This window comes from Bos mutus, chromosome 3 (genome assembly GCF_027580195.1).
Source record: "Bos mutus isolate GX-2022 chromosome 3, NWIPB_WYAK_1.1, whole genome shotgun sequence".
NCBI lineage: Eukaryota > Metazoa > Chordata > Mammalia > Artiodactyla > Bovidae > Bos > Bos mutus.
The window spans coordinates 17086892-17108761 of record NC_091619.1 but is presented as its reverse complement, the minus strand read 5'-3'; the positions used below and the strand labels follow the sequence as shown (position 1 = coordinate 17108761).

The window sequence follows — 21870 nt, the reverse complement described above, 5'->3', positions numbered from 1 at the left end:
TGACCATATAACTCCTGTTTCAGTAACAATGATGTCAGATTGTCAACAGAATTGTAAATGAGAAGTACTGCAAATAAAGAAACAATGGCCAGGATGTACAAACTGTGTTTTTCAATATCACCCTTTCCCAACATAGTATCTCACACTATATAAAACTCTTCAAATCAGTTTTTTAACTTTTTATTGAATCATGTCATAATAGTAAAAAGTATAAGAATATATACATGAAGACTTTTAAATACAGTTATAACTCTGAAGTCCATTTTCCTCTAAATTTATCTAGCTGTCTTGGTATCTTCTCAAGCCATGTATAATGAAGATTCCGTGTTAAAGGGTCAGTGCTTTAGTATGCAGGATGATCTAGCATGTGCATAATGAAGTTCACCATTCAATCATTACATTTAATTACCAAGGGCTATGTACGTGAGGGAAAAGGCAAAGAGAAAAATTTTAGAATCTACCGAGAAACCAAAATTGCACACTGCTTCATGATCGACCGAAAATACTGGAGGACTGGCAGAATGAGATCTTTGAATAGTAGACTTTGTCTTGATTATAAATGTAATATATAATTGTCAAAAAAAGAGGAGATATTTTAGAAATGTATAATTTAGGAAGTAGAAGTCTCATAATCTTATCACTTCCACGTAACAGTTTAATGGATATTTTCTAGACTTCATATGAGTAATGTATTGTATTATACGTTTGCTAATATTACATACAGAAATATGATTATACTGAGTGGCAACTTTCCACTTAGGCATTATTTTGGATATCTTTCCACATCACTAAACACACAGCTACCTCAATCATTGTTATGGGCATAGTACTGCATTTTAGATACACTATAGTTTATCTATTCAAGTCCTTATTGATGTATGTTTGGGTTGCTTACAGTTTTTTGCCATTATAAAAAAATGCTGTAAAGAAATATTCATTTGTATGTGTGCTTCTGTTGAATAAACTCTTAGAAGAAATTTTTGAGTCAAAGATTATACATATTGAAACTTTTGACAACGCTATTTTATTCTTGTAAAACTTTGGGCAATAAGATTTCAATAAATTCTGAGAGTCAACACCTTTGCACTGAATTTCCACTTAGTCAAGTGTTCATTATTCAAACCTCTTAAACACACACCTTAAAACAACTCTGAAGGTTAAAGATTTTAAAGTTGCCTGCTTGGGATAAAAAGAGGAAAGAAACTAAAGAAGCATAAAGCATCATTAAAAGGAGCTTTTAAAAATGTTAGAAAATCCTTACATTAAAGTTGAATGATAAACAGGCAAATATATAATTTCATATTCAAGATTATCACAGTTATGTAAAATACTGTCTACTTTAAAAAGTGGTTTTCTAATTTTTCCAAATTAAAAAAATATTTTATTAGGAAAAAAATCTCAGAAAAAAATCTTTCTCTCCCCTAATCTGAAGATTCAACATTAAAATTGCTTCACTTTCCATTACAGAAGGAATTTTGCTGTGTCTTCCTGAAGCCTTTCCTATATGCCCAATTCCAAAGCCCAATGTCTGCAAGATGATCTTCAGGACTATCAAAAATTATACAAGAAAAAGTTTTATCAGCAAAATGAGTTTTATTTCATTTTTTCCCTCTAAAAATTACTTTAAGAAGAGTTAATCTACTACTTTCTTTTATTTTTTATTTTTTCTAATTTTATTTTTAAATTTTACATAATTGTATTAGTTTTGCCAAATATCAAAATGAATCCGCCACAGGTATACACGTGTTCCCCATCCTGAACCCTCCTCCCTCCTCATACCATCCCTCTGGGTATTAGGGACTTCCCTGGTGGTCCAGTGGTTAAGATTTCGCCTTCCAATACAGGGGGTGCAGGTTTAATCCCCAGTCAGGGAGCTAAGATCCCACATGCCTCATGGCCAAAATCCAAAAACAGAAAATAGAAGCGATATTGTAACAAATTCAATAAAGACTTAAGTACTCTATTAAATGAATGGCTCCAAGATCTGATCTATTTTCCTCTTTTATAAATTAATGTGATTCACTCTAATCCCAATTAATATTTCTATGTCCACAGAGCCAAAAGAGACATTTTAGAAAGAAGATTAAGCATTACTAAAAGCTCACTTTGCTTAATCATAATGGGGAATAAGGAACTGTGACCTGGATGTTATTCTAATTTTTTAACATGATTTCAGCATGATTGGGAAGAATGGATTATAAACCTAGACAAATGGATAAAATTTCTCAATAAACTACATGAAGACTATATCCTTTTAGGATTATTCAGAACATTGGGTGGGAAGATGCAAAGCTGCTCATAATAATCAGTTTATTAGTTTTCTCAGGGCTGCCAATTGAGGTTGTGTGTGTATGTGTGTGTGAAAGCCAGGAATCCTAACCATTAGGCCACCCAGGGAACTCCTTTTTTTAAAAAAAATAAAAGCCACTATTAAAAGTTCAGAAAATAAAAACAAATAACACAGTGGTTACGCTAGTGGTAAAGAATCCACCTTCCAATGCAGGAGAAGCAAGGCATGGGTTTGATCCCTGATTTGGGAAGATTCCCTGGAGTAGGAAAAGGCAGCATACTTCAATATTCTTGCCTGAGAAATCCCATGAACAGAGGAGTCTGGTGGGCTTCAGTCTATGGGGCCACAAAGAGTCAGACACGACTGAGCGACTAAGTACAGTCCCTTGTCAGTGAAAAAGAAATCCAAAATAAAAGAAAACTGGTTATCTTTGAATATTCCTATCTTAGCTTTACACCTCATTCTGACCAGGAAAAATGTCCTTAATTTTTATTCTAAACAATTTAAAAATGATTGTAGCATCAGAAACAGTAACTAACTTATATGCCTTTCTTTTCCGATAATCTGTTACTGAGCAGTATACATATATTTTAGAAAATACAGAAAGAAAAAAGAATTATATAAAATAAAATTATTCATAAATTCTATCATCTTACTATTTGCATATATATATATGAAACCAGATTTTTCTTTATATATACACTACACATATCTTTTCTAATACCCACCAATTTTCCCATCTGCTTCTTCTCTCACCACAGTTTTGGGGCTTTCCTCCATTGAACATTTGTGTAAATTATGGAACAGAATGTACACACTACAGAAAAGTGAAGTCACTCAGTCATGTCCAACACTTTGTGACCCTATGGACTGTTGCCTGCCAGGATCCTCTGTCCATGGGGATTCTCCAGGCAAGAATCACACACTATAAATTTTCATAAAATACTGAGGCACAGAGGTAGAAGAAACTGTGAGAGAATTTCATAACTTTTCATAACAAGGAATCAATAGAATATAGCCTAAAATGAGACCATGATTTAAGAAAACATGATCCCAACACCCTTTTTTAAAAACATTTTTGGGAAATTCGCTGTTGTTCCAGTGGTTAGGACTTGGCGTTCACTGCCAAGGGCCTGGATTTGATCCCTGGTTGGGGAACCTTTAAGATTCCACAAGCTGTGTGGCCAAAAATAAACAAACAAAAACTGCAATACTATCACACCTAAAAAATTAACAATTCCTAAATATTATAAACTATTCTGTAAGCCTCCAAATTTTATTAATTGTTTAACACATTTTTTAGGATAATTGGTTTGTTTGAATTAGGAGCCAAACAAAGTCTACACATAGTCTTACGTTTTCCACAAGCTCTTTTTTAACCTTATTTGGGTCTTTCAGTAAATGACATTTATGAAAAGTAAGTGACGAAGAAAAGCAATGTTCAGGTTAACCTCAATTTCCTCTTTATGTCAATTTCAAGTAACGTGACATCACATTTTTAAAAACTGGAGTAAATCATACTCAGTTCAGTTCAGTCGTTTAGTCGTGTCCGACTCTTTGCGACCCCATGAATCGCAGCACGCCAGGCCTCCCTGTCCATCACCATCTCCCTGAGTTCACTCAGACTCACGTCCATCGAGTTGGTGATGCCATCCAGCCATCTCATCCTCTGTCGTCCCCTTCTCCTCCCGCCCCCAATCCCTCCCAGCATCAGAGTCTTTTCCAATGAGTCAACTCTTCGCATGAGGTGGCCAAAGTATTGGAGTTTCAGCTTTAGCATCATTCCTTCCAAAGAAATCCCAGGGCTGATCTCCTTCAGAATGGACTGGTTGGATCTCCTTGCAGTCCAAGGGACTCTCAAGAGTCTTCTCCAACACCACAGTTCAAAAGCATCAATTCTTGGGTGCTCAGCTTTCTTCACAGTCCAACTTTCACATCCATACTTGACCAATGGAAAAACCATAGCCTTGACTAGACAGACCTTTGTTGGCAAAGTAATGTCTCTGCTTTTCAATATGCTATCTAGGTTGGTCATAACTTTTCTTCCAAGGAGTAAGCGTCTTTTAATTTCATGGCTGCAGTCACCATCTGCAGTGATTTTGGAGCCCAAAAAGATAAAGTCTGACACTGTTTCCACTGTTTCTCCATCTATTTCCCATGAAGTGGTGGGACCGGATGCCACGATCTTTGTTTTCTGAATGTTGAGCTTTAAGCCAAAATTTTCACTCTCTACTTTCACTTTCATCAAGAGGCTTTTTAGTTCCTCTTCACTTTCTGCCATAAGGGTGGTGTCATCTGCATATCTGAGGTTATTGATATTTCTCCTGGCAATCTTGACTCCAGCTTGTGCTTCTTCCAGCCCAGCATTTCTCATGATGTACTCTGCATATAAGTTAAATAAGCAGGGTGCCAATATACAGCCTTGACGTACTCCTTTTCCTATTTGGAACCAGTCTGTTGTTCCATGTCCAGTTCTAACTGTTGCTTCCTGACCTGCATACATGTTTCTCAGGAGGCAGGTCAGGTGGTCTGGTATGCCCATCTCTTTCAGAATTTTCCACAGTTTATTGTGATCATACTACATGTGCTATTTTTATTTTTTTTATTTTTATTTTTTTTTGCTTTTTTGAATTTCTTTTCCATGGGAATGGTCTTTTTTTTTTTTTTATACTTCTTTTTTTTTTTTTTCCCAGGTTTCCCCTTTCTACCTATAATCCCCTACTGGGACTTTTATAACTACCTGTATAACTATTCTATTCTATCTCCATTACTTGGGCAAGCCTCTAACTCCTTATGCCTCTGTTTTCTCATGTATGAAATGGGTATAATAATAGTGCATATATCATATGTTATTTATACTATTTATATTCCTTAACCCACAAAGTACTTCTCCCTCTACTGTCTCACCTCTCCCCTGTCAGAGAGAGAGAAAAAAAATTCTCACCACGGTCTTCTTTTTTTTTTTTTTGAAAATATGTACCATGAGGTACTTTAGTTATTTTCAGTATTCATCCCACTAGCATAATATCTAAGACAGAACTATGTCATACCATATTCTTTTTTTTTTTTTTTGAAAAATTTCACAATATAATGTTGATAGTTTACCATGAAGAAATTAAGAAAATAGTTTCTAATGTTTATCCAAGTATTGACTGTTCAGTAGTGCTCTTTACTCCTTCCTGTATTTCCCAGTTTTGTTTTGATATTATCATCATTCATAAAGGACTTTATCATTTTTTATAGCTCATGCATGCTTCCTTAGCTTTCATTTCTCTGAAGGTGTTTTCACCCCCATACATGTGCTATTTTTAAAGTAAAATGTAATAAATACAATTTTACTGAAATTTCACACAAAGAGAAGGAATTACTGAACTTCAATCATTTTCTTATTACAAGAGATTTTCCTAACAGACTTATTTCTATGGTTAAGAAAACAGATTATTGAGAATTTGAGTTTTGTTGTTCAAATGTTTCAATTTTAGACAATATCTAATTGACTTCTTACTATAAAAGATAAAGTTAATATCTCTCCTATACTTTCTCCCATCTTTATTCCTTTACTTCCCAATTTTTAAATTATAAATTTATATGGATACTATTCTTTTACTGATATATAACTTTACATTAGTTTCAGGTATACAACATAATGATGCTATGCTGCTGCTGCTAAGTCACTTCAGTGGCATCCGACTCTGTGCGACCCCATAGACGGCAGCCCACCAGGCTCCTCTGTCCATGGGATTTTCCAGGCAAGAGTACTGGAGTGGTGTGCCATTGCCTTCTCCGAATGATGCTACACACACACACACACACACACACACACACATTGTGAAAGGATCCTGGCAATAAATCTCAACATCAAACATAGTTAATCACAATTTTTTTCTTGTGACAAGAACTTTTAAGATCTACTCTCTCAGCAACTTTAATATATACAATACACTATTATTAACTATAGTTATCATCGTGAAGATTATATCTCCAGGACTTTAACTGGAATTTTGTACCTTTTTGATTGCCCATAAGACTATTAGAAAATGAAGTAACTAAAGACATTGAGAGGTATGACAAATGCAAGGCAATTTAGAGAATCGCAAGGTCACTTTTTGATTTGTAATGGGCTTTGTAAAGAAATGCAGAATTTAACATGTTATGGGGATAGTAACATGGCCAGAATATATAAAAAAGAAATGTGGGGATTCTGGGAAGTTGCCTTATAGGAAGTATCAGAAATCTGTTTTCCCACCTAGACACAATTTTATCAGTACAATCTGTCTGATATAAGGATTTTGGAACTTGGGAAGCTATTGAAGGTTTGCAATTTGCAGGGGAAGCCACGGATCACTAATTACAGTTAATTCCAGTTAATTTCAAATTTTAGTTTAGCATAGGCTACCCATCTCCCATCCCCTAATCCCATGGCAGGCAGCCATGCATGTGGCTTATATGCAGCTTATACTAGGAGCTAGGGTAGGCAATATGGACTCTGCCATCCAAATAATAGGGAACTGCATTCTGATCATGGAAGTGCAGACACAGAGACCATTGTTGTAACCTCCCTAGTTTGCTGCAAGCCCTTCACCTTCTGGCTGAAGTGACTGCCAGGTGATTTAAAGGGTTGATGCCTTTTTCTTCCTCTTCATTTTCTCTTGTCTCCTTTTTGGAGCCAGATACCAAAGACTAGGACATTCAAAAGCAACTACATACACAGGGGAAATTAGAAGATTATTGTAAATGACCAAGGAAAGGCACAGGCTCAGAAAAGATTTGAAAAGACCTTAATTTTACACCTTAGGCTAATTCTCAGCACAGAGATAGCCCACAGTAATTTAAAAAAAAAAAAAAAAGGCACTACACCATACACAAAAATCAACTAAAAATGAATTAAAGACTTAAGCATAACTCCTGAAAAACAGTAAAACTACAAGAAGAAAACACAGAGGGTAAGCTCTCTCTCCAGGTTTTTTGGACTTGATGCCAAGAGTACAAGCAACAAAAGCAAAAACATAAAAAAGGGGACTACGTCAAATTAAAAAGCTTCTGCACAGCAAAGGAAACCATCAATAAAATGAAAAAGCAACATATGGAATGGGAGAAAATATTTACAAACCATATATCCAATAAGTGATTAACATCCACAGCATACAAGGAGCTCATATAACTCAATAGCAAAAAACCATATTGTGCAATTTAAAAATGGGCAAAGAACCTGAACAGACATTTTCCAAAGAAAATACACAAGTGGCCCACAAGCACATGAAAAGGAGCTCAACATCACTAATCATAAGGGAAATACAAATCAAAACTACAATGAGGGACCTTCCTGGTTGGTTCAGTGGCTGGGATGCCACGCTCCCAGTGCAGGGGATCGGGGTTCGATCCCTAGTCAAGGAGCTAGATCCCACATGCCACAACTAAGAGCCAGCATACAGAAACTAAGGATCACATGTGTTGCAACTAAGACCTGATGCAGCCAAATAAATTAATTTAAATAAGTTAATTTAAAAAACCACAATGAGATAACAATTCATACCTGTGAGAATGGCTATTATTTAAAAGATGAGATAACAAATGTTAGCAAGAATGTGGGAAAAGGGAATTTCTGTATACTGTTGGTGGGAATGTAAACTGGTATAGCAACTATGGAAAACAGTGTGGAGGTTTCTCAAGAAATTACAAACAGGATTACCATATGATCCAGCAATTCCACCTCTGTGTATATATACAAAGGAAACAAAACCACTATTGCAAAACGATATCTGTATTAAACTGCAGCATTTTTCACAATAGCCAAAGTATGGAAACAATCTAAGTGTCTATCAATGGGTAAATGGATCAAGGAAAAAAATATTACTCAGTCTTAAAAAAAGACAGAAATCCAGTCACTTGTGACAACATGAATGAATCTGGAGGGCATTATGCCCCAGAGATATTTCACCTGGAGGTGAAATAAGCCAGAGAGAGAAATAAACACCACATGGTATCACTGACATGTAAAATTAAAAACAAACAAACTGAGCTCCTAGAAACAGAGAGTAGAAAAGTGGTTGCCAGGGATTGGGAAGTAGAGGGAAACAGGGAGAGGTTAGGAAAAGGGTACAAACTTTCAGTTACATAATGAATAAGGTTCTGATGTATACCACGGTGACTATATCGACAACACTATATTGCTATCTACTTTTTCTTAAAGTACACTTGATTTACAATTTTGTGTTAGTTTCAGATATATAACAAAGTGATTTGGTTAGATAGATATAGATATTTCCTTTTTTCTGATTCTTTTCCATTAGGTTATTATAAGATACTGAATATAGTTTGCTGTGCTATACAGTAAATTCTTATTTATTTTATATATGGTGATGTGTATCTGATGTCACTGTACTGTATAACCAAAATTTGCTAAGAGAATAAATGTTCTCTCGTACACAGACACAAAGGTAAATATACATCAGGTGATGGGTGTGTTAATTAATGTGATGGGGTAATCTTATTGCAGTGTATACATATACAAAATCATCATGTTGTATACTTAATTTCACAATTTTTCCAGTTACACCTAAATAAATCTGAAAAAACAAAACCCAGCAAACCCAGCAAATCTGATTTCCAGAGTTACCTATCATTACACTCAAATGTCCAATTTTCAGTCAAAAAATCATAAGATATACAAAGAAACAGTTATCACTCAAAGGGAAAAAAAAAAAATAGAAACTGTTCCAGAAAGACCAGATGACAGACCTAGTAAAAAATACTTTAAAACAAAAGATTCTCAAATAACTAAAGGAAGATATATAGAAAGTCAGGAAAATAATGTATGAAGAAAATGGAAATATCAGTAAAGAGACATGAAAACCTAAAAATAAATCAAAAAGGAATTCTAGAACTAAAAGTATAATTACTGAAATAAAAATTTACTAGAGGGATTTAAAGGAAGATTTGAGCAGGCAGAAAGAAGAATTAACATACCTGGAGATAGGACAAATGGAAATTATTGAGTCTGAGGAACAGAAAGAAAAAAGATTGAAGAATAATGAACATATCCCAGGGAATTGTGGGTTATCAACAAAAGTAAACCAACATACACACTTTGGGTATACAAGAAGAAGAGAGCAAAAGGGGCAGAGAGATTATTTGAAGAAATAATGGTCTAAAATTTCCCAAGTTTGATAAAAAGGTATGCATATAAACATCCAGAAGCTCAATGAACTCCAAATAGAATGAACTCAAACATATGCACAGAGGCACATTAAAATCAAATGGCTGAAAGTCAAAGACAAAGAGAGAATCTTGAATGCAATAGAAGAGAAGCCACTTGTCCCATACAAGAGAGCCTCAATAAGATTATCAACAGATTTCTCATCAGAAACTTCAGAAACCAGAAGGCAATGGGCTAATATATTCAAAATTCTAAAAAGGGGGGGAAAAACACCTGTCAACCAAGAATTCTCTATCCAGCAAAATTATCTTTCAAAAATGAAGGAGAAATTAAGAAATTTCCAGATAAACAAAAGCTCAGGGAGTCCCTTACCACTAGGTCTGCCCTGCAAGAAATACTAAAGGGTACCCTACAGGTAGAAATGAAAGGACACTGGACAGTAACTCAAAGCAGTATGAAGAAATAAAGATGTCAGTGAACACATGGACAATTACAAAAGCTAGTATTATAGTAAAAATGATCTGCAATTCCACTTTTTGTTTTCTACATGATTTAAGAAACTAATACACTTTAAAACATTAGTCTAAAAGCAAGTATTGGTGTAACTTTAGTTTGTTATTCTATATTCTGTTTTGTACATAATTTAAGAGACTAACGCAGCGTAATTAGTTTAAGTTTGAGGGCATAAAGTATATAAAGACGTAATTTTGTAACATCAATAACTAAAAGGGGTGGGGTGGAGCTGTACAGAAGCAGTTTCTGTGTGTTATTTAAGTTGGTATAAATTCAACTTAAAATGTTATAACATTAGGATGTTAAATGTAATCCCCATGGTAACAACAAAGAAAAGAGTTACAGAATATACAGAAAAGGAAATGAGAATTGAAACATGTCAGTATATATATGCTCAACTTGAACATAAATTTCACAATTTATTGTTCCAGTTTAACTTTGACTCCCATAAAGAGAGGATGATATTTGCTGTGCAGGATCAAGAAAGAGAAAGCACAAACTTTTTTGAAAACTCTATTGCTATACTAATAAAATATGAAGAGGGAGACAAAAGAGATGAAATGGCTCACATCAAGTTTACAGAAGCAGTGGTCAGAGCCAAAAGGCCAAATTTAAGTGGATGGCTTTTGTCTTAACGTCAATACCAGAAATGTTAAAACAGCATGCATTTGGGTACTGGGGAACATATACAGAGGAGGCTCTCAATGAAACAGCTTAAATTATATTTTCCTACTGTTAAAATAGGACTTTGGTCTCCCAGTTTATTACCTTTTGAACCAACAGTAAATAATCCTTTGGGATCACTTGACTAGACATTAAAAAAAAAAAAAAAAGAGCAAAACAGAAGTTCTTTTTTTTGGGTAACAGCCTACATTAAAACCATAAAAGCTGACAAACGAGTCTTTCTGATACACTTGCCCTATTCACAATGGCAATACTAGTGACAAGAGATTTATTGTTCATTTTGTGCAATCAGGAAACTAAAAGACCAGGTTGTGACCTAAACTATAAATTACACTTTTAATCTTTTGATTGTAATAAAATGTTTTTGGACTGAGCAACTTTCAAAGAGGAGCAATTTTCTCCACATATAGCCATTCATGCACAAGTTGTATACTAACTTATTGCAGCTGATTTTGTTTTTAACTTACAGATTGTTCACTGAGATTATTTTTTTAACCAGCTTTAAAAAAATTGGCACTTCCAATCTCCCATTGCTAATAAATAATGAGTAAATTACAATTGATGAAGGATCATTAGTAAGTTTGAAAAGATAAGCATTAACATATTTTAGATTTATAATTTAAAGTGAAAGTTTTATTCAGTTTATCATTTTTTATAGGTATGAATGGTGACATTGTTTGAAAGAACATAATTGGTAAAAGTACAAGAATATTGTTAGCAGCACTATTCATAATGGACTCCTGAGTGTCCATTTACTAGTAGAATGGCCATATATTCATATAATCAAATACTACACTGTAATGAACTGAATTAAATTATATTCAACAATATGGATGGATTTCGAACATAACTGAACAAAAGAATACATGACAGTATAACCCCAAAACATAAAGTTTAAGAAACAAGCAAGACTGAAATATATTGTTTAAGGATTAATACACGTTAAAACTATAGGGAGGCAGGGCAGCATGTGATTAGGGAAGGGCACAAGATGATGCTTCTAGGATGCTGACAATGTTCTATTGCTGGTGGTTACATGAGTGTTTGTTTTGGGGGACTTCCTTGGTGGTTCAGTGGCTAAGACACTATGCTCCTGATATAGTGAATGCAGGTTCAATCCCTGGTCAGGGAACTAGATCCCATGTCTCAACCAAGGGTTCACATGCCGCAACTAAAGACTCCACATGTTGCAATTAAGACAGCCACATGAGTGTTTAAAACTACTTGTTAAATTTTATATATGTGTTTTAAACACTTTTTGGATGGGTTGTATTTTATAATTTTTGAAAAGTTAAACAATAAAACACACAACTGGATGTCCAGCTCTGGTACTTCTTTAAAACATCTAAGTTCATTTAAAGGAAATGGGATGCATTTAAATATCTGTGGTTATTCCAGTTATGGATCACTGAAATTATTATAAACATGCAACTGATGTTCTTTTTTCCTAGAAACTGTCTCTCTTCACTGACTAACTCTTGCACATCTTCAGAATTCAGATTAAGACTTATCACCTCCCATAAGTCTTACCCAGTATCTTTTCTCTTTCCCTCTCCCACCTATTATTTTCCATACCTATCCAAGTTAGGTATCTTTCGTCTCTGTTCCCTCAGTGCTCAGGATATAGTATGCATATATCTCACTGTAGCGCAACAGTCTGCTGACTTTTCTGACCCCTCTCCTAACTTCTCCAACCACTCTCAGGTCATAGACTATAAATAATCTCAAAAGCTGGGACTATTGTTTTTGTTTTCTTCTAATATTCAGCACTTGACATATACGAGATATTCAATAGATTTTTGGTGACTAAACGAATGAATGAAAATATATTTCCAGGGGACTTTCTTCGTGGTTCAGTGGTTCAGTGCAAGGCAAGGGATACCAGTTTGACCCCTGGCCAGGAAGATTCCACATGCCCCAGGGCAACTAAGCCTGTGCATCACAACTACTGAAGCCTGCGTGCCTAGAGGCCTTGTTCAGCAAGAAGAGAAGCCACCACAATAAGACTGCACACTGCAACTAGAGAGTAACCCCTTCCTCCCACCTTCAGCTCTCTGTAACCAGACAAAGCCCACGTGCAGCAACAAAGACATAGCACAACCAAGAAGAAATAAATAAAAATTAAAAAAAGAAAACACATTTTCATAATACCAGTGAACAATACTGTCAATTTTTACTCCAGTGAGATGAGAAATATGGTGAAAAGCTTTTATGTTACATTGCATAGTTGTTGTTGTTCAGTCACTGAGTCACGTCTGACTGCAACACCATGGGCTGCAGCACGCCAGGTCTCCCTGTCCCTCACCATCTCCCAGAGTTTGCCCAAGTTCACGTCCACTGAATCAGTGATGCCATCCAACCATCTCATCCTCTGTCGCCCTCTTCTCCCTTGCCTTCAGTGCTTCCCAGCATCAGGATCTTTTCCAATGAGTCCACTCTTCCCATCAGGTAGCCAAAATATTGGAGCTTCAGCTTCAGCATCAGTTCTTCCAATGAGTATTCAGGGTTGATTTCCTTTAGGACCGACTGGTTTGATCTCCTTGCAGTCCAAGTGGCTCTCAAGAGTCTTCTCTGGCACCACAGTTTGAAAACATCAATTCTTTGGTGCTCTGCCTTCTTTATGGTTCAACTCTCACATCTATACATGACTACCTGAAAGACCATATAGCCTTGACTATATGGATCTTTGTGGGCAAGGTGATGTCTTTGCTTTATAATACACTGTCTAGATTTGTCATAGCTTTCCTTCCAAGAAGCAATTGTCTTCTAATTTCATGGCTGCTATCACCATTGCAGTTGATTTTAGAGTGCATATAAGTAATCAATAAATGGCATTAAGATAGAGTTTTGCAAGGAAGGGAAGAGGGTTAAAAAACACTATCCAAATTTAAAAGATTATGACCAAAAGTCAAAAGCATTAGTAGGTTCACGCTTCTTATAGGTGACTTAATTATAAAGATTTTCATAAAGGAGAAATTTAAAATATACTAGCAATTTAATTAAAGCATTAGGTGCGGTGGCGGAGTCGGCATCGGCTACAGCGGGAGACTTTGGTGCGATGTCTCACGCCATCTTGCTGGTACAGCCTACCAGAGGCCAGAAGGCAGAACTTATGCTGACTATGAATCTGTGAATGAGTGTATGGAAGGTATTTGTAAAATGTATGAAGAACATCTGAAGAGAATGAATCCCAACAGCCCCTCTATCACATATGATATCAGTCAGTTGTTTGATTTTATTGATGACCTGGCAGGTCTCAGCTGCCTTGTTTACCGAGCTGATACCCAGATATACCAGCCTTATAACAAAGACTGGATTAAAGAGAAGATCTACATGCTCCTTCGTCAACAGGCCCAACAGGCTGGGAAATAGTTGAGTTTGGGAGCATTAGGGGAATGGGAGTGGGCTTGGAACACAGGTGTGTGCAGTGTGCTGTAATGGAAATTTCGTATTATAGTTATCCTGTTTCCATTTTGGTATACCCTAGCCAGAATTGACTGAGAAGGCAATGGCACCCCACTCCAGTACTCTTGCCTGGAGAATCCCATGGATGGAGGAGCCTGGTGGGCTGCAGTCCATGGGGTCGCTGGGGGTCGGACATGACTGAGTGACTTCACTTTCACTTTTCATTTTCAGGCATTGGAGAAGGAAATGGCAACCCACTCCAGTGTTCTTGCCTGGAGAATCCCAGGGACAGGGGAGCCTGGTGGGCTGCCGTCTATGGGGTCACACAGAGTCGGACACGACTGAGGCGACTTAGCAGCAGCAGCCAGAATTGAATGTATTAGATAAAATATGATGATCTTGTTTAATCTGAAAACCCCTTTCCCCCCCGTTTTTTTACTTAAACATTTTTATGATGATTTAGATGGAAGTTGGTTTTTGTCAGTTAACTTTGGTTCCGGTGCCTCAAACTGTTCATACCTGCTTTATAACATCCACTGTACTAATCCTCCTCCAAATTGGGGTGGGGAGCGGAGGCGCAGTTTAGTTACGTCCTCAAGATAAAATCTTGGTGAAAAACAAATAAATGTTCTTTAGTTATATTTAAAAAAAAAAATTAAAGCGCTAGCTGTCCATAAGTCAATATTAGTATCTATAAAAAAACTTTTAACAAAGGCGATAATAACAAACAGGATCTTGATTTCAACAGGAAATAAACCTATTTTATTGTGGTCACGCTGGTACTCAAGTTTAATTTTCTCAGTTAAGCTGAGTGTTACTGAACTGAGGAAATATCTAATTTTAAATGTATTTGAAAGGTTAGACTCTTCAACATGTATTTAAATTTCCTGATTTCACAAGACAATGAAGCTTAATATCTTAAACCAGTCTATGGCAGCTACTCCTCAGAAGAATTTTGAGAAAGTATGACAGTAATATTTCACAAGCAACTTGACTATCTGCTGCTGCTAAGTCGATTCAGTTGTGTCCGACTCTGTGCGACCCCATGGACAGCAGCCCACCAGGCTCCCCCGTCCCTGGGATTCTCCAGGCAAGAACACTGGAGTGGGTTGCCATTTCTTTCTCCAATGCATGAAAGTGAAAAGTGAAAGTGAAGTCGCTCAGTCGTGTCCGACTTCGCAACCCCATGGACTGCAGCCCACCAGGCCCCTCTGTCCATGGGATTTTCCAGGCAAGAGTACTGGAGTGGGTTGCCGTTATAAAACCTACTATAATTTCTTTCTAGGCTTACAATTCTTGAAATATTAGTCTCATTATGTTATTTTCTTACAGCTTTTTAAAATATAATCTAAAAAAGTTATAGCATTAGGTTCTACACAGAAAATTTAATGGAAATCTTCAGCAAAAGTTAACTTTGGGATGCAAAGGTTAACATTTAAGAATTTTTTTTTGACATGTCACAAACAAATGATGTAAAAACATGAAATTACACATATACCAAAACATATACTCAAAACATATACCAAAGAAAATAGAGCAAAAATATTCTCCAACTAAACACAAAAATGAAATGGATGTTGCTGTTTTCATTAGGTTGATTCCCTTTTACTTAAAGGAAAGAGTCTACAAGTCTTGCCTGGCACTCAAAATCATTTCTACTCTGATCTGAATCTAATTTGTCAATTTTGAGAAAACAATGAGATCACTGTTTTCTAAGAATACCACCTGCTTCAATCGCTGTTTTGGGTTGTTGTTTTAGCAGCTAAGTTGTTTCTGACTCTTTCGTGACCCCACGTACTGTAGCCCCCCAGGCTCCTCTGTCCATAGAACTTTCCTGGCAAGAATACTGGAGTAGGTTGCCATTTCCTTCTCCAGGGGATCTTCCCAATTCAGAGATTGAATCCATGTCTCCTGCATTGCAGGCAGATTCTTTACCACAGAGTCACCAGGGAAGTACATATTTTAGTCATACTGGTACTCAATTATCCCCCAAATTCATCAAGCTCAAGATACCATTGGTAACTCATCCAGAAGTTGATGAGTTCCATTCTCTCCATTTATGTAAATCTATGGGCTTCCCCGCAGAGAAGGCAATGGCACCCCACTCCAGTACTCTTGCCTGGAAAATCCCATGGATGGAGGAGCCTGGTAGGCTGCAGTCCATGGGGTTGCTAAGATTCAGACACGACTGAGTGACTTCACTTTCACTTTTCACTTTTATGTACTGGAGAAGGAAATGGCAACCAGTGTTCTTGCCTGGAGAATCCCAGGGATGGGGGAGCCTGGTGGCTGCCGTCTATGGGGTCGCACAGAGTCGGACACAACTGAAGCGACTCAGCAGCAGCAGCAGCAGCATGGGCTTCCCTAATAGCTCAGTAGATAAAGAATCTGCCTGCAATGCAGGAGACATAGGAGTCTGGGTTTGATCCTTGCGTTGGGAAGATCCCCTAGAGAAGGAAATGGCACTATTCTTGCCTAAAAAATCCCATGGACAGAGGAACCTGGCAGGTTAGAGTCCAATGGGTCTCCAAGAGTCACACAACTAAGCGTACAAACATAACACCCATTCTTAAAGGTCCTTCGCTGCCTTTTGTTCTTCCCCAAATTATTCCAACCTATGATGATCCTTCTTCTCTCCAACTTCCTCTGCACTTACTGTTCTAACATGGAAAAACTTTTTTTTTTTTTTAATTGTTATTTACTTTAAAAATCTTTTGAATTGTGAAATATAATGCACACAGAACAGAGTACATAAAAGTGAAATGCTCAATGATTTATCCCTAGGTGAATATCTATGAAATTTTCTCCAAGTAGAGAAACAGAAAACTGTTAGAAAAACCCCTTCATGCTCTTTTCTAATCACTAACACTCCCTCCTCCTCTACTTCTCACAAAAAGGTAACCACTACCCTAACAAATATGGTAATCCCCTTTTCTGTATAATTTTACCACCTAAATATGCAACCCCAAGCATCATAGCTTAGTTTTTTGAAACTTATATACATATAATCATACAATATGTATTCTTTTGTGTCTGGCTTCCTTTACTGAACATTATATGAAAATCATACATGTTTTGTAATAATGTTCATTTTCATTCTTTATATAAAATATATTTATACTCATTTAAGTAAATGAATGATTCATTTTTATCCATTCTGCTGTTGTTGGAGCTTTGGGTAACTTCATTTTTAAAAGGATATAGATCTTGTTCCCCCAGCTAGAATGCACGTTTCTTGAGGACAGGGATAATGTATTATTTTATATTTACCTTACTATCTGTATAATGCTATGCCATGCTTAATTGCTCAGTCGTGTCTGACTCTCTGCAACCCTGTGGACTATAGCCCGCCAGGTTCCTCTGTCCATGGGATTTTCCAGGCAAAAATACTGGAGTGGGTTGCCATTTCCTGCTCTAGAGGATCTTCCCAACCCAGGGATCAAATCGCGCCTCCTACACTGGCAGGCAGATTCTTTACCACTAGCACCACCTGGGAAGCCCTGTATAATGCTAAGCACATTAAATCTTGATTAAATAAATCAACAAGTGGTTTGAGAGATAAGAAAATAAGTTGAGCTGGAAATCAATGTAGTATTTTTAGAGCTAGTTATGCTACTGGCATTTTGGAACAGCTATTACAACTTTAATAAACCAGAAAGTTTGACTTCTCCTATTTTTGTATGCCTGAGGATTTATCATTTCTCATTCTTTTTGAGTCAACTGAAAGCTAAAAATTTATCAACTATCTCCCCAAATAAAATTAGAACAATTCAAAAGGTGGATAGTATCTACCCATCTTGTACAGTGTTTTACCAGTATATCGAACACCACTATGATCATCTCTCTAAACAAGCTTCTTTATTTTTTTATCCTATTTCCTTAAGTTTATATTAACTATTATAAACTCAGAAACAAGTTTCTGTGTCCAAAAGACAAGTCCAAAGTAAGTTTTGCTACAGAACCGAAGCAAAAATTCTAGTATCTAGATTCACCAGGAAATTAATCATTCCTATTCAAAACTAAACCAAACAAAACAGTTTTTATATCTAATATGTTCTTCTTTTACAGTCAGTGAATGTTTCTGAGGCACTATGTAAACATCTCAAAATTTTTATACCACCTAATCTTCAGACCTACTCTGACTTTGTCTTAGAGAGTCAGTTTTGCTTTTTCATTTAACTTTTATAAAACTAGAGCCTCACCAACCTTCTCAGCAAACAGGAAAATATACTTCCAGGCAAGATTTTCTGGTATATTTGTGTCTTGGCCAAGTACATAGGGGCATGTCTCTAGTATTAGTTTTAACAATACACAGGCTATAATGTCTATAATGTCTTGTAATCTTGTTCAAGTTGGTAATTTGACATGACAAAAAACAGAAGAGGGAAAACAGTGATAGAGAAAAAAAATAAAATAGCATAATACAAAGTACAACAAGGGTATTCTCAAGTTGAGGAGTCAGTGTAGTAAAGAAGAGATATTACTCGATGTATGTAGCCAATTCATTTCTATCTAAGGACAATTATCAAAGCCACATTTAGTATTTTTTTAATATAAAGTAACATTTAAATTTGATGTTTTCAAAACTGAGGGCAATAATAAATATGCTTTTTTTATATTTACCAAAGTCTTCTTGAAAAGGAAGTAGACTGTTTAAAATATTACTTACATATCTTTATAACCTCTTCATAAGGGAGGAAAGTGAAGGAAAAACACAATAAATAGTTAAATCACAAATGAAGGATAATGTATACTACTAGTAGAAAAGTGAAAAAAATATTTGATTATATCACAAGACTTGCTATCTCAAAACTAATCTCAATATAAAATAAATGTTCTATTAATAAGGGAAAAATTAGAAAAAAAGAGAAAGCTGCAATTAATTTTAAAATATTTTCTAAAATAATCCTCATCAATTGTTGATCTTTAACTTCTAAAGATCCACAGAATGGAAGTTATTCTTACTGTATTATAAGAAACCTACCCACTATTTACTTTTGTAAGCAGCTAACCACACATGTTCCTTATCTTTTCATTTAAAAGACTTTTCTCCCTAAAGCTCAAGAAGACTTCAATGTGTGTGGGTCCTCTTTCTTACTTTAGTAAGAGGTCATTTCACCATCAATCTCACTTCGGAAACTACAAACACTTTACACTGTGTTGTATTTTAAAATTTCGGAGTAATTCTGTAATTACACTTCAAGTGATTTTACTTCTGATTTTACCTTCCAAGAATCAGCCATCCTCCCAGACTTCCCCATGCCCCAGATGGCTGAAGCACAATTCTAAGGCCAGTCTAGCATTAATGAAAATATTTTATCAGATACTTCTTAAAAACATTCCAATACTTAAGTCTTTGAGACAGCCAAGCAAACCGAACTACATTACCTCTTTATCTTTTAGTCCCAGGAGCAATACTTCTTCCATAAGGGTGAGGCGGATATCCTTAGAGTCTCAATGTCCTCATTGTCTTGATTTCGGTCTTGATTCACGTTTTCCTCATTTTCTACCTTCTTTTCAGAATTCTTCCCCACTTCAGTACGACGGGCCCGGTGAGTTAAGGTGGTCATTCTCACCTGTTTCTGGAGAGGGTGATGAAAAAATATATGTATGCTTGTGTAAATAAACATCTAGATATTAATGCATGCATACTAAAAACGTAAGAAATATTAACAAACTTAAATGAGAAAGGAAGGAAGGAGTAACGACTAGAAAAAATTAGGTAGATAACACAGTATCTTTTCCAAAGTATAACAAGTTGAACTGCACTGGAAGCACTGACAAGAAATCAAATCAGTAATTCTAAAGACCAGGAGAAATGATATTGTTTTTTAAGCCTGCTGATTTCTTGTGCATAACCTATAACCTAGGAGAGAATTTCCATTATTGTGATTCCTTTCACAAAATGGATTCTCCACAAGTTAAATAATATGGAACAGCAAAAAAATGTGAGCATCTGGCTCCAGAGAGCATACAGTAATTTATATATAATTTCTAAAAATATTCAATGATGCATTATAAACCACAAAAATTAGTAAAAAAAAAAAAATTAAGAAAAACTAAATAGAAATACATGTTTTAATACTTCCTTCCCAAACTCAAATGATTCATTTCATGCAACCACTTTGGAGATCATCAGTCTAGAGAATAACACTCAGAATATCATGTATGGCATTTCCATAAAGCTAAAAACTTTCATCTCTATTCCTAATCATCTTGCAAATACATAAACAGGTGACAACAAAAAGTACTGGCAAGAGAATGTTAAAAGATTAGCAAATTCTTTTTCAATTACAAAAAAAATCAGCCTTTTTATATCATGCACTACAGGTTGGTTTTTTTTTTTTTGCCTTTTCATACTGTTCATGGAGTTCATTTGGCCACCTGATGCAAAGAGCTGACTCACTGGAAAAGACCCTGATGGTGGGAAAGATTGAGGGCAAGAGGAGAAGGGGCCACAGAGAATGAGATGGTTGGATGGCATCACCGACTCAACAGACATGAGTTTGAGCAAACTCTGGGAGATGGTGAAGGGCAGGGAATTGTGGTGTGATGCAGTTCATGGGATCACAAAGAGCCCAAAGAGTTGGACACGACTGAGCGACTGACAACAGCCGTTTTAAAAACCTACAGTCAAAAAAATTCCACTATTATGTGTGATAAAGTTTAAAATTAGCATACTTTACATCAACCTAAATGCCAGTTCTTAAGGTAAAGTACAGTAAGTATTTTAAACCAGCAATTATTGAAAAGAATAGCTTTTTCAAGGTCAAAAGAGCACATTCAAGAGCCTCTGTGACTGGATCTCATTCTATCTTCTAGCAATATTTCCCATTACTCCAAAGGTACTGTTAAGGCATTTCACAAACAGGTCATGCCTTTCTTTGTAGAGGATGGAGTCTCTCCCCCTTCCCTTCCTCTCTAAATTCTACTCATTCTTTGAAGTCTTACTGAGGACCCACTGTAAAGCCTTCAGGGAAATCTGCTTTTCCATTACCCGGTGTCCCATGGCTAGGTCTCTCTCTCAGCTGTACTTTCAAACAACTTTATTTATACTTACTTCCTTTAAAGTATTTGTTATAGTCTTTCTTTTGGTATGGCTGTCTCTAAACTGTAAACTTCTTGAGGGCAGGGATATTGTCTTCTTGGGTTTTTATACTCTCCATAGCAAATAGCACAAATGTCTTTACGTTGTAACTGCTCGACAAATATACACTGATTAAAATGAATACTCAGAAATGCATGAGAATATTTAAAACATAAATAAAGTGACTTACAAAAGATTCTTTGTTCAAGGCTGTATTTCAAATAATTCTTGGTGGGAGGCAGGCGTAAGAGTGAAAAAAGAGAACCATGAAATAAATGCTTATGGGCACTAACCCTATCTGGCACTGTGAATAGGGTTTATTTTCTAATCCAAGAAACTTAGTATCTTCAGGGCAAAAAAAAAAAAAAAAAAAAAGGTGGGGATTTTCTTCGACGAATTAATCACCCCTGGACATTTACTAGTTAAAAAGCCTATTAAAAAACAAACAAACAAAACCGATGGCCCCAAAATTAAATATAAACCTCCTTCTCTCCATAAAGTAAAATATTTGGAGGAATTTTTTTGGACGTTATATGTATTTCCCCCGTTGCTTACCTGACGTTACTCCTGGGTTACAGCCAAACGCAGGTTGCAGCTTGCGCTCTATTTTATGGGGACATTTGTCCCCACCCCCACCCCCTACCCCCGTCCTGCTAGGTGAAAAACTTCTCAGCCACGCAGAGAGAACAAACTTCCTGATGATTCGATGCAGAGAAGGAATAACACATCAGCTTC

At 36.1% G+C, this 21870-nt stretch overlaps 1 protein-coding gene and 1 pseudogene across 1 annotated transcript in view; one reads left to right on the top strand and one right to left on the bottom strand.

The window, feature by feature from the left end:
* Positions 1-21850, bottom strand: part of GOLPH3L (golgi phosphoprotein 3 like) — a 55192-nt gene extending 33342 nt beyond the window's left edge. The window contains exons 1-2 of the mRNA XM_005894909.3: positions 21691-21850; positions 19437-19630 (exon numbers count right to left, since the gene is read on the bottom strand). Coding sequence (XP_005894971.2) covers positions 19437-19475 — 39 coding nt within the window. The 5' untranslated portion in view covers positions 19476-19630; positions 21691-21850. The remainder of the gene's footprint in view (positions 1-19436; positions 19631-21690) is intronic.
* On the top strand, positions 13702-14276 carry LOC102285907 (enhancer of rudimentary homolog pseudogene; annotated as a pseudogene).
* Positions 21851-21870: the final 20 nt, after the last annotated feature.